Source organism: Pistacia vera, unplaced genomic scaffold, assembly GCF_008641045.1.
Source record: "Pistacia vera cultivar Batoury unplaced genomic scaffold, PisVer_v2 Contig1072, whole genome shotgun sequence".
Lineage (NCBI taxonomy): Eukaryota > Viridiplantae > Streptophyta > Magnoliopsida > Sapindales > Anacardiaceae > Pistacia > Pistacia vera.
This window is the reverse complement of record NW_022195107.1, coordinates 217,719-243,898: the sequence shown is the minus strand read 5'-3', so window position 1 is coordinate 243,898 and position 26,180 is coordinate 217,719. Positions and strand designations below refer to the sequence as shown.

Sequence of the window (26,180 nt, the reverse complement as noted above, 5' to 3'; positions counted from 1 at the left end):
TCCCACTCTACAAAACTCCTCTCACGCTGACTCTTGGTAACTCGTCGAACGTTGGTTGAGAAAGTGAAATGCATTTTAGATATTAACGAAATATAAACTTTAGGTGAGAAAGTGATACTTTGAAACTTTTTAGGGGTGGGAAAGTGTCCTTATAAGGCAAACCTTGCAAGGGTGGGAAAAAGTTGTTTACTTTTCAAGAAAGTACTTAAATTATTAGAGAAAGTAATATAAACATAGTAGCTATTTAATTCATTAAATGATAGATTATTAAAAGGTAAAGGCGAATCCAATGTTGAACTCCATTAGAATTTAGAAGCTTCTTGTAGTAGATCTCTTCTATACTTAGAAAACTTCAGTTGCTTAGTCTAAACTAAAAAGAGCTTGTGCATACCATTTTCAAGACAAACTGCATCTAATTAATGCTTGAAAGACAAGGACCTCCAAGTTTTCAGTCATATTAGTTTATCTAAGCTTCCCTTCTCAAGTAATCGATCAACCTTATTACCTTGTCTTTGATCTTGACCAAACAGAACTTTATTATAATGTCTTTGCCCCTCTTTGTCTTCATTCTTATCCTTTCGTTTCGGCCGTCCAACTGTTTGATCTTGATCACTTTTTTTAGCAATCCCAATCAATTCTACATCCATGATTGTTTAATTAATTAATCCATCTCTTTGTCTAAAGTCTCCAAACTACTTACTTAATAAACACATCTTTCTGCGCTTCTAGATGTTGACACACTCCATACAAATCTAACCTTCCTGCAAATAGTATAAAGAATACAGACTTCTGTCCTGCAGTTTCAAGCTATACACTTGTAATTTATTCATGTAGCTGTGACTTTGTCTCATGTTTAGGTAAGTCTTTCAGGTTCTGAAATCTTATACCTACTCAGCTATTTTGAAAGATTCTCACGTTAGAACAGTGCCTAAGAAGTCAATTTTTTATTTGTTTTATGGTATGATCTTTATGGTTATAAATATAATAGTGCCATTACTGCTAATTTCCTCTTTCTGGGTAATTTTTGTTTATCACTTATCCAGAAGGGAGATATTTACAAATTATAATATCATTAAGAGATAACATCACCAGAACTCTACCAATTAACTGAAGTGGGACAGAAACACTTGGGAAAAAAATAGAGTTTTCTGATCATGACTCCATTTATTGTATAAATATATATAAAACTCAGTAAGCAACTAAGGATTTCATTTAAACGAATTGATTATCAATAAAAGTATAAATCAACTATCGGTTTGAAAGCATATATTTATATTTTTTAATCTTGAGCGTTTCAGGTTATTGTTTTACAGTGACGAGATCAATTTTCAATTATAATATTTGAATTATTGCAGCATATATAGTAAATATATTCCTTTTCGAAGCAAAAGTTATGAGTGGCCCATGTTTGGTGATTCAGGTAATATTTTCAATATGAACACACCTGCATTATTTGAATCAATCACAAGATTTAAAAGCATGAACAGAGACTCTCCAGGAAAATTCATAGTTTTATTATTATTATTATTATATTGGTAGGAAGGAAAAAGACTTTGTCAAGTAATAGTTGCAGATCGATCAATTATTATTCCGTTCACATCACATGTGCACTTATAATGATCCTTTTCACTGTAATTAATATGCCTCCATTGTTGTCAAACCAAGAGTTCTCTTTGTTTGAAAAACATGCAAATACAACAGAATCCAATGAAGACGGCAAGATTCATTACATATTTACACTTGTTTGTCTGATTCAAAGTTCAAACCCTTCGATAAAATACTTTGAAATTGAATGAACTAAGATTGGACAACATAAGACAATAGTTTTAAAAAAAATATGTAGATAGGGAAATGAAAGGACTCAAGTCAGAAGGTAGGGTGGTGATGAGATGCGGCTTAATTACTTGAAATTAAGTATAGTTGATTAATGGTAGTTAGTAAGATTCGTGAAGATTTTCTCTTTATAAACAAAAGCTACAACTCAACGTCAATCACGCAAACATGTTACCATTAATATATATCCACATAATCGTCATGGTGGACCCTTTCTAATTACAATCTTATTAATTTCAAATTTAAAACATGCATCCCGTCTTTCACTTGAAACAACTGCTTCATGTTAGGTTTCATTTTTCTGAACTAACCCCTTTGTCCTATTGTCTTTGAGTTCAAGCATCAACACTCTATCCAATTATATGTTGTCTGACACGTAGCTCATATGTTTCCTTTTATTATCCATAGATCCATTAGGTATATTTAAATTGTCAGAATTATCATAATCTCCTTCTCCTAAAACAGATTAAATACATAATTTATCAATTTTTTTTTTTTTTTTTTTTAATCTAGAAATCTCCATCCGAGTTCAAATCTGGAACCCCACAAAACCGTACTATCATTGAAAAACAATTAAATATGACTTTTTTAGTAATGCAAATCCCCGTGAAGGGCACATAACACAGTTAATCAAATATTATGTGATAGAAAACTTTTTTTATCAATTTAATTATAAATATTTTAGCGTTTCCAATGGGTATTATCTTAATTTTCTTGTCTGTTTGTGCCTAGATCTCTATGTACGAGTGTATATATAAACTGATACGGAGTATTAGAAAAGGCCTTGCTTAGTTTGCTTGCTTTGGATTATTCGTGATTCTTCTTTGCTTTCTTTTCTCTTTCGGAATTTTCTCAACCAACTCTTCTTTCCTGTAAATCAATCAAAACCCTTCTTCACTCTCTCTCTATATATATACAACTCAGAACATAAGTAATCACAGATATTCTCACTGATTTTCCCTAAGACTTCTATAATTTTCCTTTCTCAACTGCTAAAAATGGCCGACATAGATCATTACCAAACGAAACCAAATAACCCAACTAGCTTAAAGCTCTTCGGTTTCAACCTTTCATCAGAAGAAGATCATGACATTAGTAACAAAACTCGTCAGATTGATCATGATCAATCTCTTGAATTCAACGACTTTTCTTTTCCATCCAACGATAACAATAATTTAATGACTCGTAAATACGAGTGTCAATATTGTTGTCGCGAATTTGCAAATTCTCAAGCGTTGGGTGGCCATCAAAACGCGCACAAGAAAGAGAGGCAGCTCTTAAAGCGTGCACAAATGCAAGCCACTCGGAATCTTGTGGTGTCTTCGGTGCATTTCCAGGACCCCATGTTACGGCCCTACACGTCACTCCCCCGCCTGCTTGCTCCGGCACCGGTGGCAACTCCTCCTCCGCCGCCGCCTCAGTATCATTCCTCGTCGTTTTATGTGTTGCATGGGAACAGCACTGTAGTGTCGCCATTGCTGGTGCCTCGTCAATATGGTAGTGCTTATAATAATCCTTGTAATAGGAAAAACTCTGGCTTGGGAAGGCGGCGCGTCGGGGAGGATGTGAAAGTGGTGACGCCGACTCCTCCGGTGCCGGCGGTCAATGATAGGTCTAGGGGTTTAGCGTTGGATTTGCATCTGGGTCTTGGGCCGGCTGTGCCTTAAATTTTTAATCACAAAGTCAAATTAATGGAGAGTGTTGGTGCATGTAAAATCTTTCCGATTTCTAACTTTTTGTTAATTAAATGGTTAACCTCTTTTCAATTTTCTGGAGAGCAAATTAATTTTACATGTTGATTAATTAGTTATAATCCGACTCTATTACAAATTTAGAATGGTGAAATAGATGATTTAATGCTTTTGTACTCCTCTACTTCTAACTAAATTATTGAACTACTTTTGGATGGTCAAGTGATTTGATAGGAACTTTTAGATTATTACTCAAGAGGTTCTGAGTTCGAATCCCTCCTCAGTTGCTAATAAAGGTAACTATTAAAGCTCTTTCCTAACTAGTAGTTTCAGAATCCTAAGAGATTAGTTAAAGTGCATATAAATTAGTCTGGACATCTCTACTATAAAAATAATAATAATAATAATAATAATAAAATATTGCAAGTATACCGTGACTGGCAATTAACAAATATACTTGCATTGCATCATCACAAGAGTAAGTTCAAACTACACGTTAATTTTAATTAATAGTGACATAATATTATATATATAATTTAATTAGTTAATATTATAATCAATTCACATCTACAACATTCAGCTGATTTATGTGGCATGAGAGCGCTAGCATTCATGAGAAAAATAATGCAAACAATATCAAGAGTAAACGAACTTTTTCCACCCAAATAATGGTTTGATGACATTTTTTCATTCACATACTTTTAAAATACTATTTTATTATCCAAATTTATATTATATTTCTGATTTCAACATAGTTGAGACCCCATACCACCACAATTTTCTTCCTCCGAGACCCCTCAAACCATACTCCCGCTGACCCACCAATCACCGGTAATCGAGTGATTAAGATTTGCATAGTCGCCCCTCCCAAGTCAAATTTTGATCAATCTCAACCATCAAAATCCAACCTTTCACAACCAAAAGACTCATCGGCCTCTCATCTTCAAAAGCTTTAATAACCTAGATCGAGTTTACTCTATGTTCGCACCAGAAATATAAATTTAGGTAATAAAATTGCATTTTAAAAGTCTGTGGGTGAGAAAGTATCATTAAGTCATTATTTAGATAGGAAAAAGTCGTTAACTCACAATATCAATTACCTTTACTAATTTTTTTATTTTATTTTTATTATGATAATATACCTTATATTATTTATTAAGGTTTACATATAACATATGACAAAATTTGGTTTCTATAAAGTATTAAACCCTCAAATATGCATATTTTTCTTGTTATACTAATTTACTATCACATCAATATAACACAAAGATTAACATTATCAATAATATTTAACCAAATTTTATTTTATTTTTTTTTGGGTGGGTATCGGATGAAAGAAAAGTTAAAGCTCAAATCGGCCATATGAGTCGAAGAAATGAAGGCCCAATTTAAGCCCAGTAAAAAGATAGAAATTTTATCCTCCAAAGGATCCAAATATCCATGACACGATTGCACGAACAACCCAGAAACTCAAACTGAGCTCTGCAATACTTCGTCTTCGAATCAAAGTGGACGTCTTTTAAAACGAAAGAGGTCAGTTCTTTTTTTCATTCATTGAGTTATTGAGTTCATGATGTGGGTTTCTTTCTTATTTCTCATTTTCTACTCTAATTTGAATTTTTGCACTTCAGCTTTGTGTGTTATCATTACTGGGTTCAATGTGACATGATTTCTTTTTTAAGCATTTAATGGCATAAAAGTGTTTTTTTTTTAAATATATGTTATGTTCTCCAGGCTAGTTCCCCAATGTTTTATGGTTTGTTAGTTAGGCCTTGTAGCTTCAACCAAGTAATATAAGCTTGTTATTATCATTGTTTGGAGTAGTTCGCGAGTTTCCTCCTGGCCATATTCAATTTCGTAGAAGTTTTTGGAATGAAAAAAAATTATTGAGTTTCATTTTCTCAGTACGTTTCACAAACAATTGAACCATGCCTAACAAAACTACTTTGCTAAGTTAAATAATTTCTTTTTTTCCATTTTAAGAAGGGAAATTTCCATTCATTAAACCAAGGGTGTCTACCAGTAGTTAGCACAAATCTTAGAGAAGTTTAATGAAACTTATATATGGTTGTTTATATATTGTTATGTAACTTTCTTGTTAATAGTGTGTTCTTTCTGTAAACAGGTCAATGTTGAATGCAGTCTCTGCCCCTAACACTTGTATTTTCTGTCCAAGAATTCCTCAATTTCCTCAAAAGCGTCTAGTTTCAACAAAACTTTGTGTGCGTGCTTCGTTGCCAGATGAAAATGGTAGATTTAAGGTGGAGTACACACCTTGGTTGATTGTCGGTTTGGGTAACCCTGGGAATAAGTACCACGGAACCAGGCACAATGTAATTGACCAAAATCATTTAATATTTTAGCTCTTATTTCCCATTTCTGTTAGTGATTATCTGAGGTAGTCTGTATCAGGTTGGTTTTGAAATGATTGATCACATTGCTCAAGCCCAAGGAGTACTGATGAATACAGTTCAATCAAAGGCTTTAATTGGAATAGGTTCTCATTCAGTTGTATTTTTTTAGTTTCTCAGTTCCTCCTCCATATTTTCTTTTGACTATACTTTTTTGGCTGTTAAGATTCACTTGCTGTTCAGTTGTTTATTCAGATTCTTTGTATGATCAGTACAGGTTCCATTGGCGAAGTACCAATTTTATTGGCAAAACCTCAGGCATACATGAATTTCAGTGGGGAATCGGTGAGTTCTCATCTTTGAATTCCAGCTCTCCAATGAATTCCATGGTGACTAGATTGTTTTACTTGTGTAAATAGCAATTTGCAGAAGGGCTTAGGACTTGGACATTTGATTTGACTCTGCATGCTAGGTTATTCTATGCTTTAAGAATATTTTTAGGGCATCCATATTTCATTTGTGGTTGGTACTGAGGCATCTTTATGAGCGGGTTCGATCTGATTATAGGTTATCTCTGCCTATATACCACACACTGCTAATTCCCCAGAAAGTAATAAGAAATTATTACTTTTTTGAGAATTTACACCTCTTAAGTGGTAGGTACTAAGTTATTGAAGTATGTCTTGATGTTGATTTGGCATAATGATTATCATCTATTAAGTTTTCATTGTGGATGTTAAGTGATTCATATTTTTTACTCAAATTTTCCTGTGCTTTTCCTTGTCTGCTTTTTATAGGGCTTATAAGTGAATTTTTTTGTCATGATTTAGCTCTTGCTGCCTTATGATAGCCAGTTCTATTTGTAACTTTTTCTTTCTTTTGACTATTGTTAGGTTGGGCCACTTGCTGCTCATTATCAAGTACCCTTGCGTCATATTTTAGTGGTATGCATTATCAACCTCCAAGTTCTGTAAAAGAAATTAAATGGCTTTGTGCAGTTAGTACGGTGTTTTGACTTAATTTTTTCTGGGACTTGCCCTAGTAGATTTACGATGAGATGAGTCTGATGAATGGTGTTCTGCGACTCCAGCCAAAGGGAGGCCATGGCCATCACACTGGGTATATTATCTGAATATCAATTGTTACACATGTTTTACTAATGTTTATGCTGTGCCTGGTCCAGCTTTAATTTCCTGCATGAATGATACTGTCATAAAGATTGCTGTATTGTTCATGTGTCTAAGAAGCCCCTGCTCAAGATGATACTTTTCTACAATGATAAATTTTGTAAATATTGGTAATTACTACTCTCTTGTCTTACAGGATGAAAAGTGTTATGGGACATTTGGATGGTTGTCGTGACTTTCCCCGATTGTGTATAGGTTGGTTCATTGGTTACCATCACTTTTACAGGCCTCTCTTTTTAAAAAAACTGCTCCTTTGTTATTTCCTTTTTATCTGGTGATATTGAAGATTGTACTCCATGGTTTAAATTCAAAATTTTCCATGTCACAGGAATTGGAAATCCACCTGGTAATATGGACATGAAAGCTTTTCTTCTACAGAAATTCAGCTCCGTGGAGCAGAAACAGGTATACAATTGCCAATGCGACCTTGAAGATATATTTGCTGATGTCTTACCTATTAGATAGTGTGACATAGTCAGTGATGGCTGGTTGATTTAAGCTGACACTTGAATCCTTGTTCCAAGTCTACTCAGACAACCATGTCTAGTTGCTTTCTGGTCCATCCACTGCAGCCTCCCTGTATAAGCCATAAAGTTGACAACACAGTCACATGTTTAGAATTATGTTGATTGTGTCCCTGTGTTTGTTTTACTAGTTTCAGATCCTGTGAGAATAATCTACTAGAAATTCGATCTACTCAATTAGAGGGTTTGTCTAGATGCAAAGATGGCAGGTTGACATAATTGCCAAACTATTCACAGATTTGATTGCGAATGCCACACAAATGCTCAACCCCAAAAACACAACACTCATTGCTAACTTGATTGTATTTATGGATTTTTATTTTGGACAGATCGATGCGGCGTTAGAACAAGGAGTTGAGGCAGTGAGGTCGTTGGTGCTCAACGGATTCAGCAGCAACATCACAAGATTTAATATGGGGCAGAAGTACAAGTATCACAAAGTATGACCAATGGGATGCCAAAAGATCAATTTTCTTGTAGTTTCCCATGTTACTTGTGTGATGTAGATGATGTGTAACTATTTAATTGCTCTAGTGGCGCATCAAATGTTTTTTCTTTGATAAATTTTTTAATTCATTTCCTATGTATTATTAGCATATAGTGTTGAGGCTTCGGTATAGTTTGTTTTTTTTTTTTGGTTTGGTGGGGTTTCACCTTGCCACTGCCCTGCTCCTGTCAAGTACAAAGTACAACATAAAGAGTAAACCACTTTTCCCACTCTCAGTTTCTTAATGACATTTTTCCACCCAAAAAGTTTCAAAATGTCATTTTCTCATCCAAAGTTTATATTTTGTATGCTCTAAAGTGATTGTGGTGGTAAAAAGTTTCTCTATCATTATCTTTGAACTTTCCGGTCTCGTTTCTTAAAACATTCTTCACTTTTGATCTTGATTTTTTGTCGATTGTCGGTTATTGCAAAATTATGATTTTCTATTTTTAGTTGATTTTTATTGTTCTGATAGCGAATATTTATTAGTCACCACCATGTGCAAACTATCGGTTTTTACTCTTCAAAACCTTCATTCACCCGGGCTCCTGATAACCCATGTGAACGCCAGTAAAAAGTGAAGTATTTTCTGTATTAACGGAATATAAACTTTCAGTGAGAAAGTTGTATATTGAAAACTTTTAGTTAGGAAGTGTCATTAAGGAAACCTTAGGGAAAAACCGTTTACCTCTAATTGACTGGTTTATTTAATTATTATTAATCAATCAAGAAACAATGGGTTTATTATTTAATTTTACTTAATTCATTAATCGAAGTACTTAATGCTCTTATCAATCTCAAACTAATAATACATGAAAACACTGTTTTTTAAACCCATATAAGAACAACATCTTATCAGATCATCAATATTGTGTAATTAGATCTCAAATTAAGACTAAACAAAATGATTACCATGAAAGGCGACCTAATTTCAAGCCATTGAGAACTAACTTGACCGTCTTTTTCTCAAAGCCATCTCACAAGTAAAAAGAACTAACCATACAGTAATATAATGAAGGCGACTCTAATTTACCTTAGGAAAACGACTTATTCTATTACACAAATCCCCCAATCAGACATGACAAAAAGTCTCTTTATTACAAAACGACATAAATCCCCGCATGCGCTCCTATATTAAGGAACCATCCTCCACTTTCCCACCAAACCCATCATTAAGTCCAACAAAATCGACGGTCGGTATAGATCCTATGTGATTCAAACGAATCTAAACCTTTCATGATTTTCAAACGGACCCACCTCAATAAGAACGTTATGTCGCCAAATAAAAGATAACAGAAAAGTAAAAACAATCCCTCTTTTTATTGACCGTTGAAACTAAAAAATATATTTTAATAAAATACACAAAGGCCCAAGAGAGAACTACAAAAGAAATTAATTTCTTCTCAATTTCAAGAACAGAGCTAACTTGATCGACAAAAATGGCAGAGACTAACGCTCTCTCCAAAACAACCCCACTCTTCATTCTCTTTTCATTCACTTGACCCCAGTCGCTTCTTCTCTCTCAAAACTCTGATCCTCAAACCCACCGGTTTCTCTGAAACTTATTACCGGAGTATTATTTCATGGAGAGAGGACCCAGATACGAATACGCGGAACTGAGAGAGTTGAAGTTGAAAAAGAGACAACAAGAAGAAAGTTTGAAGTTTGTGAGCCAAGCCATCGCCTTTACAAGAAACAAGTAGGTTTCAACGAATTTGACTGGTTCAAGAAAAGGGTCCTCTGTTTCGAATGTTTTGGCTCAGTCGTGCCTGATTTTCTGCGACTTACGGAAGGAGAATCGGAAGCCGTGACGGGGACACTTGAGTTACTCCTCCGTCAAAGAATTGGTCAAGAAGAATGGGAATTGTCGAATTCACGAGGGAGTAAGTCGGCAATGCAGGGAGGAAGAAGAGTGATGTGCGAGAAGAGTTATGCGAGTATGAGAACTGAAGGGGTTGTCATGGGGGTTTCGAAGGATATTTGTGGTGAAAATAGAGGGGGAATGGTAGAGCCAGGACTGTTCTGGGTGCTAGTAGACAGTTTTCAATGTTTGGCTAAGTTGCTCTGTTGCTCTTCATCTCTACATTTTCTTTTTCTTTTTTTTTTTTTTTTTTTTGAAGTTCTAATGGTTGTTGATTTGATTGTAATGGTGGGCTTGATCACGGATTCAATTTATTGTTTTTTTTTTTTAAATATTTTTTTGATAGATTGTAAAGTTCTGATTATGATATGATATAATCATGTTTACATGTGATTATAATATAATGAAGACCTATTTTCAATTTGCAATTTACTTGTATTTTTCCTGATATTGTTTGATATTATAAACATGAAGACGAAATGATTAATGCTTTAATAAAAAATCAGAAGGTAGAAGTGAAAGACATAATCATGCTTGACAGCCCAAACGATTGTTTTGTTAGTCAAATTGAAAAGATTTTCATCACCATTCAGTCATTCACCACCAATGGAAAGACTATTCAGAGCTCTTTGGCTACTTTGAAGTTACATCAAATGATCAAAAGAAAAGCATATGCATACATAAAATGCTCTCTACAAATCCAATTAGCCCTTGTTAATGAACACCATCCCATCCATTTGTACAAAAAATACCATCTTCCTAACAAAAGTAACTCACAAAACAGAGGGGCTTCATGAAATTCAGAAGTGTTTGCACTCCCAGATGTCTATCACAATCTCCTCAACCAAAATTTGGAGTATGTCCAAGCCAATTTCAGCACCGGTTTCAAATGCTTCTATATTAGAGTCTGTCCATTTCCCCAAGGAATGACTCATCTCGCATTCTATTATCTCGTCAGGAGTCATACCAGCCAAATGAGTCCACCTTATAACCTCCTCCCCAACCTCTCGAATCAGCATCTCTGCTTTCATACGTAAAGGCAATCTCATCCAAGCTTTGAAACCGGAGTTACAGTGCCGACTATATTTTACGTCAAAACATTCTATCACACAGTCAAAAAGAAATCCTCTAAGCTGAGCACCCTCTTTTGTCTCTTCAAACCCAAGAAGGCAATTAAAATTTGGCCACATAGCAGTAGCAAGAACTTCAAGTTCATCAAATACAAATGGAGATACAAGAAAGTCTCTCACTCCACCAGAATTTAGAAGACTCGTGTTTCCAAACAACAGCTCAGCATTCAAGATAACATCCTTTGCATAAGTTAGCTTGCTTCCTGTTAATCCTAGACCAGCATAATTGATACTATGCAGCAATCTAGAAATTTGGTTCATGAGTTCAATCACCATTTGATTACCAGCCCTTCCTTTGCTTAATGAGGTTGCAGAATCCAGAAGGTCTGTATCAGGTTCTGTTGGACGCAACTGATCTTGGGAGTAATCCATGGAATCAACATGCAGCCTATGTCCTGGAATCACAACCAAAAGTTTTAGATATAATTTATAAAAAAAGAGAGAAAGAGAAGAAAAAAAGAAAAAAGAAGAATAAGTTCATGGCAGTTTGCAAAAAATGAGAGTCAAGAACTAAGGCAATCCACAGAAAGGTATGACTAAGTTCCTTCATTCAACATTTTTTAAGTAAAATATGATACAATTTTATTTTTTTTTCTGACAAATAAATTCAAGTTATTTACCTGAGCTATCATCTAGGCTACTGGAGAAGCAGCTGTCATTCGAAAATGAAGCTTCAAGAACAGAACCAGGACTAAGATGATCACCATCACATGCAAATCCAAACAACGTATCCTTTGTCTGAGAAGTACAGAAGAAACAATACTTGTCAGGAACAACTGTTTTCACTGGCAACACTCGGCCATAATACAAATTATTAAAATATTATAAAATCAACCAAAGTAAACAAATTAATATCCATGTATTCTAACAAGGTCATCAAATAATTCGGGAGTATGAGTTTATGCAGCTGGAAATGCGTAGAACAGATTCACTTCAGTAATTTTATCAAGTTATTGGGCAAGAACACATCTTATGACCATAAACTTATTATAGATTTTCATAAAGTGTGAATTGGCTAGTATGTAAGTTATAAACATTTTAGACCTCTCACATCACTCCCATATCATGATGAAATCTATTAAATGAAGAAAAAGCTTTAATGCTGCAAGCCAATGATGAAAGTATGATCACTATTGAGTTGACATGATTTATCTTGGAAATACCCCACTCTTATCAATATAGCACTAAAACTACCCTGGCAAGGTTATTATGCCTCTGAAACTTTCAATCATCCATTATTTAATCAATGATTGTCAAAATTATTCAGAAAATGAAGACAGAAAACAACAAAGGCATCAGAAAAAACATATCAAATTCAAAAATAATAATTATCAGAGTCTCATAGGCAATTCAGCCACCAACAATGATTTGAGTTAATGTTGCACCAAGTCGCAAAAACGAGTATGCCAGTGATGAGAGAACCAACCTGGAAAGCTACATCTGTATCAGATACATGACCTTCCCGAGGGATAGGCTGGTCTGCAGTCAAAGCCGATATAAGCTCTTGAAGAATCATAGCAGTGGACCTCTTAGGTGAGGAACCTGCTGTTATCAATTCATCCTCTTGTGAAGTCAATTCCTTCAATTTTTCCTCTAGCAGGGCACCTAAAGCATCTCCTCTCAATGGCCATTGCTTTTGCAGAGACAAGCCATCATTTTCATCCACTTTCTTTCGCCAGCATGCATTCCTACTGCCAAAGTCATTTTCATCCTTGATTTGCTCTTTCACCTCAGCGGAAATTCCTTTCTTGTGTCTAATTGGAGAATTAAATGTAAAAGAAATAACATCACTTTCCTTATTTCCATTGGGTCTACTACCATCCCTGTGCCTGGCTGCTCTATTTTTGGCAGAACTCTGATCCACGGAACATGCGTTTTGACCTATCTCTTTTCCATTCCCCACATCGCACCTAACATTTCTTTGTTTTCCTAGCATGGAATTGACAGAGGCAGTACTTTCAACCTGTCCATTTACACCAACAGTCCTCCTCTTCCGTACCGGGGTCCTTAACTGTGATAAAGAGTTATCTTGCTGGTTAAAAGATTTTCTCTCTGCTTCAGAAGTAGAATTCTCTAGTTTGGCAGGAACCCTAGCCCGGGTGCGACCACTTAAACTTCGGTTTAAAGCAACAAAATCTTTGGCCCCCGAAACAGTATTTACAGGTGAAGAGACTCTCTTGCTTTGCAGATTACTCAGTTTGGCCCTTGACGGGATCCTATCTCCATCCAAGGACATCCGATTTTGGTTTTGAGTCTTTTGCTTTAAATTAAATGAAGATGGTTCCTCTTTCTGAGGCTTGCGCTGCTGACTAGTCAAATGCCACTGAACTTGGCCTTCCTGCAATGGAGGCTTCCTATCTGGACTGCGTGTCCTAACTGATCGCATATTGCACTTATCCTTTTCTACAGCACCCAGAGACATAGGTTGGTCACATTGCTGAAAATTGGCAACTCTTTCTCTGTCAATGGATGACATGGGTAGCTTTGATTTACTCTTTCCAGATCCCGGAGAAGAGATATTGACTAAATTTGAATCAGGGGATGAATAAACAAAAGGTTGTTCTTCCACATTTGGTTGGCAGTCCACAACATCAAGGAAATTACCACAATTTCTACAAGAAGTATGTGCCATCAAAGATTTACCTGCGCTTACATTATAACCAGATTGTTTTGAAAATTCCGGAGACATACCCCCCATTCTTGCCTCTGTAAAAACCTCATTCGTGACAGCATAATGAGTCGAACTTGAATAAGTAAGTGCAGATTTTGCTCTATTAGTAGCTTGCAGACCAGGCTCCAAAATTTTAGTAGCAGCATCAATCAATCTAGAGGTCCTTGACACATTCCTTGCAGAGGAAACCCTGGGACTCTTCACAGGAGAAGCAAATTTGGACTGGTGCTTTCTTGATCGAGACAAAACACTCTTAATTTGCAATGCCTCAGCTCCAAACCTAGTCACTGCCCGTCTCTCAGACTGCCCAGTCTTTTGTATCTTCTGAGGCCTAGATTCAATCCTTGCACCACCTTTCTCCGAACTTGAATCTTCCCTGTTAGATCCACTATGTTCATTCACAAACTTCTCTTCTCTAACATCACAAGAACCCGAAAAGGAAGGTTTCTTGGGCTTATCCTTTTGTAGAGTAGGCATAGATTCAAGACCCATCAGCCTAGCAACCAAACTCGGAGCTTTCATCTCATGCTTGGTCTCTAAATCAACACTACTACTACGGTTACCACTTTTCTTCACATTAGGGAAGCCCCCACTGTTCTCATCAGCAATCTATCATTCACAAAGATAACAAAAACATCCACCAATTATTTCCAAAGCAAAAACAAGAAACACAATTCAGGAAAAGTAAACAAATATATCACCAAGTGAAGCTTGGTTTTGGGCATCTTCTCATCCCCTCCAAACTTATTTGAAACTTGTTTTGCTCGAGCTGTTTAAAAACAATGCAGCAACAATCATCAAAAACCAAACTTTCCTCACAAAATGAGAACTTTAATAAACAACAATGCAGTAAGAATTATCAAAATTCAAACTTTCTTCAAAAAGTGAGAACTTTAAAAACAAACATACATAAATACAAACACTAACCTGGAGGGAGTAATTTTCTAGAGAAGAGCTTCTTCTTAGCAAATCTACGGTTCCAATCAAAGAGTTGAAAGAAAATACCTACACAACCTCCAGGTCTATGCGCCCGCTTCTCTGTTATCGCCAAACAAGGCGCCGTTTTCCCTGTGTTTTCATTCATCTCTCTCACTGATAAACTAACAACAAAATGTAAACGAAACCTAGCCCAAAAAACCTCCACAAACTCTACTCAAACAAATCCCACCACATTACAAAACCCCAAACCAAGCTCTCCACATTACAAAATCCCCATCTATCCTGCTAAAAATCAAGCTCAGAAGAGCTTAGAATACGCGATGAAAGTAAGAGAAATAATAAAAATGAATAAAAAAGGCCGTACAAAAACGCAATGAGTGAAAATTTTTCCCGAAAGAAACAACAACAAAACAGTGTAGGTCAGGGAAGAAACGACAGCACAGAGAGAGCAAAACGACAAGAATGTAACAGAAGGAGCAGGAACAGAATGCAGAGCGTGTAATGTAAGTATCTACATGTCTTGAAGCAAAGAGAAAGTGATTCTCCTGTTGGAAAGAACGATGATTTTGATCATGAGAATAATAATCAAATCAAAAGTGAATGTTTTAGATTAAGAGAAAGGATGGTTTTGTTCTCAAAAGAAGATGATTGAACTGGCATTTTCAGTGAAAAGAGGAAAGAGCTGTTGTTCTCAGCTGTGAAAGAAAGGTGCTCGACGTCGGCTCGAGACTGGCGTCGGTAGGATAAGAGTAGCAGACAAAGACAGCGCCCACGCGTACTGAAGCTAGTCAAACTGTCAGCAGGCACGAGAGACAAACAAATTATTTATAATTAATAAAAAAAAGTATTTCCTTAATAATGTTATAATCAAGTTTATTATTGTTAATTAATTAATATCGGGTTAAGCATTCCTCGTTGGGAGACAATCTTTACTTCTTCTATTTCTTTAAAGCACTTTTTTAAATAAATTTATTAATAACAAATTAAATACAAAAATAAATCATTTGTAATAATAAAAAAACCCAAAAAATATTTAAAAATTCAATTTTTTTTTTTTACAAAAACCCATTTAATAGAGATATTTAATATTTTTTGATAAACCTTAAGAAATGCTCTTAAAGGATATAGGGTAATTGAGACGGGAGTTTAAAGAAGAGGAAGAGATTAGGGACAAAAACAGAAAAAGGTTAAGTCTACATTGGTCAGCTATGTTGCGCTGTCACTATACGTAGGCAGCAGAAGCGTAGTTGCCGTATTTTTTTTAATTTACCCTTTTCACCTTCACCTAAACACTTACCAATAATTATCTACTCTCCAGACTGGCAGTCTCCCCTTCTTACTCAGCACTCACGCATCACTCAAATTTTAAAACTTTTTTAATTTGAATCATAATCATGGTTGGTAAGGTTACCCTGACAACTGTTTTAAGTTTGAAATATAGCAAATACATCCCTAATTAATACGTATCAGTGCTTAAAGGTTTCAAATCCAACAAACACACCCTTTGGCCAAATGCAAATCGACAATGACCTCCCCTTTCCGATGACCTTCCACCTTCCCTTGCTATCGGAAACCACCTTCTAACTTTATCCAGGGTCGTGAAGCTTCATCTCCCGCCGTCGCGCGATGTTTCGTCGTCCAGCAATTTTTCTTCAATTTCCTCGCATCGATCGACCTTCTCTGTCATCGATAGGCCTCCTCAACCACCGATCTACCTTCTCCCAAGCTCCCTTGTTGTCGTTCACGAAGATCCATAGTCATCTCGCCAAAAAAAGCCACCGCAACCATTTGACTTCCACCACCGATCTACCATTTTCCAGCAATGCCTCAACTTGCCAATTGTCGATTCGTCCTGCCCATCACCCGATCTACCCTCCCTGTTGTGTCGTCGCCGCTCTCCCAGTTGATCGTCGATTTGCATTTGGTTAGGTGTTTGCTAGATTTCAAACCTATAGGATCTAATGCTATTATTTATCTGGGGTGTGTTTACTAGATTTCAAACCTATCAAACCATTGGTTAAACCGGTTAACCCATGACCCGGTCGCCTGAATGGATCACCCCCCGGGTCGGGTTTTAAAACCTTGATCATAATATTACGAGTAAATGACATATTCTCATTCGAGGTTTAGCAAAATTTTAGTTGATACTCTTAGTTACATTTATTCTAGAGTTTACCCTTAAACTAATACTGTTAGTGACTGTTGAAGATGATTAAAAATGGTAAGTGGGGTCGACAAGTGAAGATATGGGTTTTGTAGAGGAGAATAAGAGATTGTAAGGAGTCAAAATGGTGGTCTCGGAAATGATTTTGGACTTCAGAATCGGTCAGAAAAAAGCTAAAAACCGTCAACTTGGATGCTATTAATGTAGGCTTTTTTTGCTAACATGAGCTTGTCTTCTACCAAAAAAAGTGAAAATTTAGGAATCTGTTAAAATAAAGGAAACGATGTTACTTTAAGGGTAAGAATCTAGAATAAATGCAACAATGAATATCAACTTGAGTTTCACTAAATCTCAGGTGGGAATATGTTGTTTGCTCTAATATTATTGCCAATTATTTCCATAAACAATAGGGTTTTTTTCATGTAAACTCCATGTGTTACATCTTTTTGTAGCGAGCATCCGTTAATTTCAGAAATATAATCCTAACTCTCATGTGTTTGGTCTTTTTTATAGTGAGTAATAACTGATTTCAGAATAAACAAACCGTTACGTTATTTTGTTTAAATTTGAAAAAAAATGACTTTTTTACTATTTATCCTAATTCAATCAATTTGATATCCAAAATTTATCAATAACGTTAAGAGAGTTATATATTTATATATTTGAAAGTTGAATTAATGATATTTCTGAAATCGGTAAATACTCATACAGAAAAGATCAATACACAAAGGTTAGGATTAAACTTTCAAAACCAGCAAGTACTCGTACCAAAAAAAAAAAAAAAAAAAGCTAAAAATTATACAAGAAAATCAAAATATTTATTTTTAGTTAAAAGCAATATAATGAGTGAAAAATAGATAACTTAAATGCGGAAAAGGTTTTGAGATATTAATCGGGACTTAATTACTTAAATATAAAGGCAGTGGAGTTAGTTAATTAAAAGGACACGTGAGTTTCCAGGATCCGGCAGAAAAGCCAGGAACCCGAGATAAATGTTGTCAATATCATGAATTTCAACCTTATTTTATTTTTATTTAAATAATTTTGGGAAGAAGTATAGACGTAGAGTAAAGTGAAGTCATTTTAATTCCCAGCTGTTTCGGGTGTCTTAAAGGGGGCGTTTGGTTCAGGAATGTTAAATTATTGAAAATATTGAATTACTGGAAAAATAGATTACCTTGAAAGATTACTGGGAATCTTTAGAAAAATATGTTTGGTTAGTTGGTGGGTATGTTATATTAATATGTTTGGTTATGGGGAATAAATTAGTAGGTATGCTATTTAAATTACTAAATTGTCCCTCTTTTAAATATTAATATAAAATTATTTTTATTATTAATTTTTGAATAATTCTTTTAACCCCCAATATTTTAGATTTAGCTAAAACACCCCCGCTTATATAAAACTTTAATTTATGACGAAATCACCCCCACCTCCTGCCGCCACCGCGAACCACCACCGGATGTGCCCGTGAGTACGTCACCGTGACCAAGAGGCTCCGCTATGGCCGTTTTTGGCCATATTGATGGCCGAAAACGGCCATATCGGGCCAGATCTGGCCGTTAACGGCCAGATCCCTGGCCATTATCGGCCAGGTTTGGTCACGGCCAGATCCCACGATCTGGCCGGAAATGGCCAGAATAGATCTGACAATTTCTGGCCCGATATGGCCGTTTTCGGCCATCAATATGGCCAAAAACGGCCATAGCGAAACCTCCCGGAGCCTCCCACAGAATTTCCAGTGTTTTTAGGGACTCCGGCAATTTTTCGGCGGTGGTCCGTGGTGGTTGACCGCTGTCGACGGTGGTGGCTGCTAGGTGGCAGTGGTGGTCTGTAAATTATTTTAAATATAAGGGCATTATTGTCCAAAATTTTAATTAAACAAGGGTAAAATTGAAATAGGATATTAATGTAAATTTGTTTTAAAGTAGGGGTATTATTGTCCAAAATTTTTATTAATAAGGGATAAAATTATAACAAAAAAAGATAACCCTGATAATCTCAGAAAACCTAAGAAAATAGAGGTAATCAGATTACCTCTTATATTATCAATAGTAACCACTATTGGTATTTGAAGATTACTGGTATCTTATATTACTTGACAACCAAACGTAATAATCAAGTAATATAAGATGACATAGTAATATAAGATGACATTACCCCAGTAATGCCCACTTAACCCCGAACCAAACTGACCCAAAGAGACAAATAATTTTAATTACATTTGGGCATATAATATTTAATTATGTTGACCACTAATTTGTCTCATTTCTTGCTCCAAAGTCGCAATTTGGCACTCTGCCATTTGGTCTCACCAGTCAACAAAACCTGTGTTAAAAAAAAAAAAAAAAAAATTACCATAACTGAGATGACAAAAATATCCCAAATGATGATGTTGAAATACGTAGAGTAATATTATGTTTATTCACGAATTTTACAAACCCGTTATTAACTTTGTTAAAATTATATATAGTATCCGTATTATGTTTATGATATCTATACTATGCGTTATATTTACAAATAATAGTAAAATGGTTAGTAAGATGATGAGTAAGTATATAATTACTCAAATATGTATATAAATATATTAAAATCATGTGAAATTTTACAAATAAATTATTTTTAATTCTTTAATTATGCAATTTATCTATTATTCTTATTATTTCACCAAGACCAAGACTATAAATATAATGGACTAAAAGTCTAAAACTGCACGGTTAGGTGATATTGCCTCTATTTCTTATACTATTATTATCTATCATTATTCTTTGTTCCGTTTGGATTAAAAAATAGGATATGTATTTATTTACTTATTTGGTCAATCTAATCTAAAAATTAATCTAACCTAAATAATTTTTTTTGTCTAAAAATGAGAAGAGGGTGCGACTTGTTTAGACTTGGGTAAGGCCTAGTCCCAAAATGGGACCAGTCCTTCAAGGACCATATATCATGGGCCTGAGACCTTTGAGATATATCAGGGCCCAAATGGTCTGAAATTTGGGACCAGTCCTTCAAGGACCATATATCATGGCCCTGGGACCTCTAAGATATATCAGGTCCTTAGGACCAGTCCTAAAAATTACCAATACCTCCTAATTTTTTTTATTCAGTAAAACCCCTCTATAGTCATTATGGTGGAATCAAACTAATTTATTACTATAAGGAGGTTATAACTTAATAGAGTTATAATTACAAAAATTAATATTTTGATTTCTTATTTTATAATTCATGTTTTAATAGTGTGTATTATGATTTCAATTAATTGTTGTAGTAGTATTGGTATCAGTATTAGTATCACACAACTGTTCTGTTCCTACCACCAGCTAGCACTTCCAAAATCCAGATGTGTGATGCAAGCATCATTAGAAATTTCAAAGATTATTATAGTCAACGTTTTAATCGCCTATTTTTGAAATTGATAGAAGATCGTGTATTGGAACCAGAAAAAAAAAAAGTATCCTTAATAAAATTGTAAATGCAGTTGCTACATGGTCAATTAGTGTGAAGTCACAGACAATTATCAATTGTTTTAAACACTACAAAATTAAGACCCTCGATATCGATGAATTGTAAGTTACAAATGAAGTGGATATAGAGAATAAAAGACTCATTGCAGAATTGAGTAATCAGATTCGACAAATTCACTATACTAATCGAATGCATATTAATATCTTCCTCGATCATTCAAATAAGCGACAAGTCATATATGCTTTAACTGAAAAAGAAATCATTGCTACAATTAGACAAGAAGAGAAATGAGACAATCATGAGGATCATAGCATAGAAATACAAAAAGTTTCGTGTCATAAAGCTCTAAACATGCTTGAAAAACTAGAAATATTTTAGTTTCAACAAGAAGATGTCCATACTAACGAATTATTATATACCCGCAAGTTAAAAAGTGTCGTAGCAATTCTAAAGCATAAATCATTATCCCAAACAACTTTAGATAAATATTTTATTTCATTTTAAACCTTTAATGTAAAGTAACATATTTTTTTTTTGCAATATACAGATAATTATTTCTATATAGAGGTAACTTTCCTTAAGACGGGAATTAGAAAAATTATAACTTATTACAATGTGGAGTTTATTCTTATTTATAACTATCCCAAATTGGAACTAAAATTTTTTATGACTATGTAAAATTTATTTCTACATAGAGTATCACTATAGAGAGGTTTTACTGTATATTTTGGGTTTAAATCAAAATTATGTAGGGGGATTTATGTAACTTTTTAGGGGATTTTTTTTGTAATTTTTTGAATTAATTAGTATATAAAATGTAAAATATCAGTTTAACTCTTATATTTATTGTCCATTTTATTACCAAGGGTGTTTTTTGAAATAAGGGTGGAGGGTTTGGGCTTGGGCCTTGGAGGAGGGACCAACCCAAGGACCGATCCCTCCTCCTTTGGGCCAGTTCGGGTCTGGGCCTGGACCCTATAGGACCAGTCCTCCCAAGGATCGGTCTTGGCCTCTTGGGTCCCCTTTTTAGGGTTTGGACCCAAATTCCCACCTTTAGACTTGTTTTTAGATTATCCAACTCTATTCAACTTAAAATATTTTTCTTTCTCTTCTTTTCTTTTTTCTCTCCTTCTAATCTGAAAATTAATTTACCCAAAATCACCATCGCCTACCAGCAACCACTGAGATCTGACTGTTAACAACAGTCAGATTTTAATAATAAATATTTTCAAAAAATGTACCAAACGACTATTCTGTCTTAAAACCTTTTTCAAAAATCGTATCAAACAACTATTCAGTATTTTATCCAACTTTAATATAATTTTCAGATATTTTATCAAACACATTTTCATATTCAAATATAATTCGATTTGATCTAACTTAACTCAACTTGAAACACTTTTGCAGAATAATATTTAAAAAAAAAAGTGTAACAAACGCGCCCAAGTATTTCTATCTCTATCATTTTTGTTTTGTACAATGAGATGGGCCCGGCAATCCCTTAAATGGGCCTGAACCTAACAACAATCAAAATGTCTAAGCCATTTATAGCAACTTTAGGGGAATGTGACTGGGTTTGACTGTTTGGTAAGGAAGGACCAGTCTTTGCTTTGCCTGTTACCGTCTATCCATGTGATTTTGAAATTTGAAATTTTTTATGTTGATTACAATATCATATATCCATGTGAATTTTAAAATTTTATGTATGGTTATTTCATCTCCAAACCCATTGCTTGATAGAGTTTGTCTAGATTGGATGAAAAAAGCCCCACTAAGAGCATCTCTAAAAGACTTTTTATATGACCCAAACTCTTTATTATAAATAGTTTATCCATAAAACAAAAGTTTAATAGGCTTTTTATTCTTTAAATATATATTAAAAAGTGAGTTTGACTCTCTACATCTATAAAGTCAAATTTCAGTCTCTATCCCTATTTTATTTAATAAATTACAAGTTTTTATTCATTTCATTGTTAATTTTCTCTCATATTAAGTATCTCTTATATTTATTAAGTCTAATTTAAAGAGTCCACTGGATTTAAATACAAATTTTGTTTTTTATATTTAGAAATAAATGAAGATATTCTTTATTTATGTGAAATATATTCTTTAAAATAAAGAGCACAATTGAAGATGCTCTAACAATGCTGTCTAATACCTTAATTAGTATCTTACAAGTAATAACCAAGGATGGAGTAAACATTGGATAAGTTAGATCTACGGTCAATAGGTTCTTAAAAAAAACTACTAAATTCATTGAGTTGCTCCAAAGAACCAAACTGGTTGGTTATTAATGAAATTCTTTATTGGCTCTATGTAAAATACTCGTTTGAACAAAAGCTCTAAAAAACATTGTAAGTTAAACTCGTGCTGATGAATAAGAATAACCAATATCAAATACTAGTAATAATATTAGTAAAAGAGCATTCTCATATACCTCCAGATACGCTGGACACCACATATTCTTGTACAATTAAAAGAGGAATCGATTCCCTAAAATATAAATAATTAGGAGGAAGTTCAACCTTGAACCCATTCGTGGGTAATTTAGATGGTTAGGGCGAATTTAAGATAGTGTGGATAGGTGTACAATCTCAGGTTCGATTTTCCATCTAAACATCCACGATTTAGGTGGGGGGTAGTGGCGACAGGTTGTTGTACTAGTTTCTCTCAAGGATTAGTTGAGATGCACATAAACTGACTCAAACATCTTGGTTAAGAAAAAAAAAGGTTCAACCTCGAATAGAATTTAAAGGCACTTTAAATACAACCAACTTCTGTCTTAATTTATTTACATTTGAAGTAACAAATATAAAGAGCGTATTGTACAAGTGCATACAAAAAACATAAAATGCACCGAAGAATGGAGGGACAAGATGGAGACAACTCAAAGCATTTTAAATAGATCCATTTTAAATTCATACAGATCGGGTACGGCCCATGTTTATATTTCATATAGTGAGCCCATGTTAGTTAAAGGTTTAATGGATTTGGGTGGACCAAGCCATCCAACTTAGAAAACAATCTAATATATTAAAGAGTGCGTTTGGATCATATAATATTTATTATAGGGAGATATTATATTAATAAAAAGATAGATTACCTTAAAGATTATTAGAAATAATTAGAAAAATATATTTGGTTGGTTGGAATAAATTGGTGAGTATGTTATATTTATATGTTTGGTTAGGAGGATAAATGGTGGATATTTTATATAGATTACTAAATTGCCTTTTTTTTTTTCTTTTAAATATTAATATGATATTTTTTGAATCATTTTTTAACCCCCCTACATTTGAAATTTTGCTGAAACACCTCAGCCATATGATAAAACTTTAAATTGTAGTAAAATCACCCCCACCCAACCCAAGCTACTGCCGGTAGCCAACCACCACCGTTGACTACTATCGGTAGTCAACAGAGTGGTGCACAATCGGCCGTATATGGCCAGTCATGCGCTGATAAAGCTATTTTCGGTCATGAATCACAAATCTATGGCCATTCACGGCCAAAGATGTGGCTGTGAAATGGCCATAGATCTGGCCTTGAAACAACCATAGAAAAGGCCTTATTGGTGCACGACCGGCTAGATCCTATCGATCGTATGCCATTATAGTGACTGCCGCCAGTTGTCGGTTGTGGTAGCTGGTGGTGGGTGGTTGGGGGTATTTTGTTAACTTTTAAATTTTTTTGTGGCTCTAATGTTTTAGCTAAATTCTCAAATATAAGGGAGCTAGGTAATTGGTTATTTGGTAGATATTTGAGAGCAATTGTATCCAAAATGATATTTACTTAAGGGCAAAAAAGGTATAAAAATCAGATTACTTTAGTAATCTTTTAATAACACCTCTTGGGGAGGATATCTGATTACCCTCTATATTATCAACCGTAAAAACTACTTACAATAAAAGATATCTATAATATTTTATTATTTGCAAATCAAACAACAAAAATTTACAAAATAAGGAAAGATTACCCTGTTATCTTATATGACCTCGAACGAAACTCACCCAAAGAAACTCCATTTCTTAAGATACCTCATTTCAAAGTTTTAAAATTAATTTTGTTTCTAATGGCACCCCGTAAATTTCATAGAGCCCTTCATTCGGCCTTTTTTTTTTCTTTTTTTTTTTAATTTATTTAAAAGATTAACGTTGCATTTCCTGTATCTATGTTGTATACCACCCACTAACGTTATTCCTAAAACAAAATTTTAGATAATAATATTGAAAGTTCAGGAATTTTTTTTTTTAAAAAAAAATCCTTAAAAATAATATCAAGAACATAATAGAGTTAAACAACAACAACAACAACAACAACAACAACAAAAAAAAAAAAAAAAAAAAAAACTATCAATATTTTGAAGAAAAAAATAACAGACTGCAAACAATCTCATATTTCAAATCCTATTGTGATTATTCATTCTCAAAAAAAAAAAAAAAAAAAAGGTTTATAAGATAATAATGGGGTTTCAAAAGTATTAAAGTTAATTTTAACAATTTAATATAAGGATAAATCTGTTGTTATAAAATTAAATAAAGATTGAGACTTCTTTAGTCTATTAGTGAGATGCCAATAGATCCACTCCGGCGTATTATACAACTATATATTGTTTTGTTTCCTGTCTTTGTAAAGTAATCTTTTATTTTGTTGGAGATCCCACGTCAATTAGACATGCTTTAATCAACTGATTTATAAGAGGGGATAATCTCTTTATTCAATAAGAGTTTGTTGGGTAAGTAGTTAGGCCCAATTTCAACAATTTTTTTTTAATTTAAAAAAAAAGACAAATTAAAATTTGGAGTTCTTGTAAATACAAAAAGTTGGAGTCCAACATGCAACAACTATTAATATTAACGAAGGAATAATACTATATTTATAATTCATTCTTATAAATTTTCTCTCACAATCTCTTAGATGACTATTTCAGTTTTTTGTTAATGAATTTTTTATCAGAAAAAAACAAAAAATTGATATGTATAGATTATAAAAAAAAGTTTATGAGATTGAGTTATAAGCCTACCTCTATTATTTATGAAGATGTCATTGTGTACGTTGATCGACATGCTTGACACTCTCAAAAAAAATCGTCTCGATAATTTTAAATTGGATATGATACGTTCTCTCATAATTAAAGTAATCATGTAATGTAATGCGTAAGTTACACGTATAAGTTAAATAGATATGTATAATTTTCCAATGTGCAGGTGGAATTTGGTTGATCTGAATGATTTTCAGAATTGTCATAAAAATTGCAGGTGACATAATTTCAGTGGTTACAGTAAAGTTGAAATAGTGTTCTCCCATTAGCGTCAAGTCATTTTCTACTGAAGCGAGAATGGTCCATTTTATTTAATAATTTTGTTCACTTTATCTCTTTCAAACTCAGAAACTTGAGTGAGATATGGTCTACATCATGTCATCACCAAGTATATTCCAAATCCATCACCAGAACTCAAATTGAATTCGGCACAAGTAGACATACGCTTGTTGAAATTATAAAAAGATCACATTAGCTATTCTAAAAGAGACATTACACCTTGTCTTTGCTCCTATCATTTCTCACTAACCAACAAAACAAAGGGACACATCAATTCCCCTCCTCCTTCAACTAAATTTACTCAAATTTTTCATTTTTTTTTTTCTCCAAAACTATATCCAATTTGAATAACAGTAATGAGTTACTAGAGTTAAGGTAGAAAGGTTTTATAGAGAACAAACAAAAGAATTTTTGCTATCAGAATTGGTCGAAATGACTTGGGTAGTAATAGAATATTATATTTTACTTTTAATTTGAAAAAGAAAAACGAGAAATTGAAGAAAGGGTATCTAAGGAAGTGCACATAATTCGGGACAAGGCCTACCCAGAAACCA

General features: G+C 34.1%; 3 protein-coding genes across 4 annotated transcripts; 2 read left to right on the top strand and 1 right to left on the bottom strand.

Moving 5' to 3' along the window:
- Positions 1-2,629: 2,629 nt before the first annotated feature.
- Positions 2,630-3,605, top strand: LOC116132679 (zinc finger protein GIS3-like). Its single transcript, XM_031418351.1, has one exon. The coding sequence runs from the start codon at positions 2,832-2,834 to the stop codon at positions 3,498-3,500; it is 669 nt and encodes a 222-aa protein (XP_031274211.1). The 5' UTR covers positions 2,630-2,831; the 3' UTR covers positions 3,501-3,605.
- A 1,253-nt stretch (positions 3,606-4,858) lies between these two features.
- LOC116132621 (chloroplastic group IIB intron splicing facilitator CRS2-B, chloroplastic-like) lies at positions 4,859-8,162 on the top strand. 2 transcript variants are annotated; one of them, XR_004128437.1, is made up of 10 exons: positions 4,859-5,057; positions 5,650-5,857; positions 5,937-6,021; positions 6,153-6,220; positions 6,769-6,819; positions 6,921-6,994; positions 7,199-7,257; positions 7,391-7,467; positions 7,718-7,795; positions 7,916-8,031. XR_004128437.1 is itself a non-coding variant. In XM_031418293.1 (9 exons), the coding sequence occupies exons 2-9, from the start codon at positions 5,654-5,656 to the stop codon at positions 8,030-8,032; spliced, it is 735 nt and encodes a 244-aa protein (XP_031274153.1). In that variant the 5' UTR covers positions 4,862-5,057; positions 5,650-5,653; the 3' UTR covers positions 8,033-8,162. The 2 variants fall into 2 exon arrangements, 1 of the variants encoding a protein (XP_031274153.1); XM_031418293.1 differs by lacking the exon at positions 7,718-7,795 and having other exon boundaries at positions 4,862-5,057; positions 7,916-8,162.
- A 2,416-nt stretch (positions 8,163-10,578) lies between these two features.
- LOC116132418 lies at positions 10,579-14,943 on the bottom strand. Its single transcript, XM_031418071.1, has 5 exons — positions 14,663-14,943; positions 14,437-14,504; positions 12,427-14,344; positions 11,685-11,849; positions 10,579-11,459 (listed from the first exon to the last, which is right to left on the bottom strand). The coding sequence occupies exons 1-5, from the start codon at positions 14,817-14,819 to the stop codon at positions 10,735-10,737; spliced, it is 3,033 nt and encodes a 1,010-aa protein (XP_031273931.1). The 5' UTR covers positions 14,820-14,943; the 3' UTR covers positions 10,579-10,734.
- Between the last annotated feature and the right edge of the window lie 11,237 nt (positions 14,944-26,180).

Excerpts from the sequence above, each read along its gene's own strand:
- LOC116132679 (XM_031418351.1), top strand. The coding sequence starts at position 2,832 with ATGGCCGACATAGATCATTACCAAACGAAACCAAATAACCCAACTAGC.
- LOC116132621 (XM_031418293.1), top strand. The coding sequence starts at position 5,654 with ATGTTGAATGCAGTCTCTGCCCCTAACACTTGTATTTTCTGTCCAAGA. Across the intron at positions 6,995-7,198 it reads GGCCATGGCCATCACACTGG|GATGAAAAGTGTTATGGGAC; the intron begins GTATATTATCTG and ends CTTGTCTTACAG. Across the intron at positions 7,258-7,390 it reads CTTTCCCCGATTGTGTATAG|GAATTGGAAATCCACCTGGT; the intron begins GTTGGTTCATTG and ends TCCATGTCACAG.
- LOC116132418 (XM_031418071.1), bottom strand. The coding sequence starts at position 14,819 with ATGAATGAAAACACAGGGAAAACGGCGCCTTGTTTGGCGATAACAGAG. Across the intron at positions 14,505-14,662 it reads TAGAAAATTACTCCCTCCAG|CTCGAGCAAAACAAGTTTCA; the intron begins GTTAGTGTTTGT and ends GTTTTTAAACAG. Across the intron at positions 14,345-14,436 it reads CCAAAACCAAGCTTCACTTG|ATTGCTGATGAGAACAGTGG; the intron begins GTGATATATTTG and ends TGTGAATGATAG.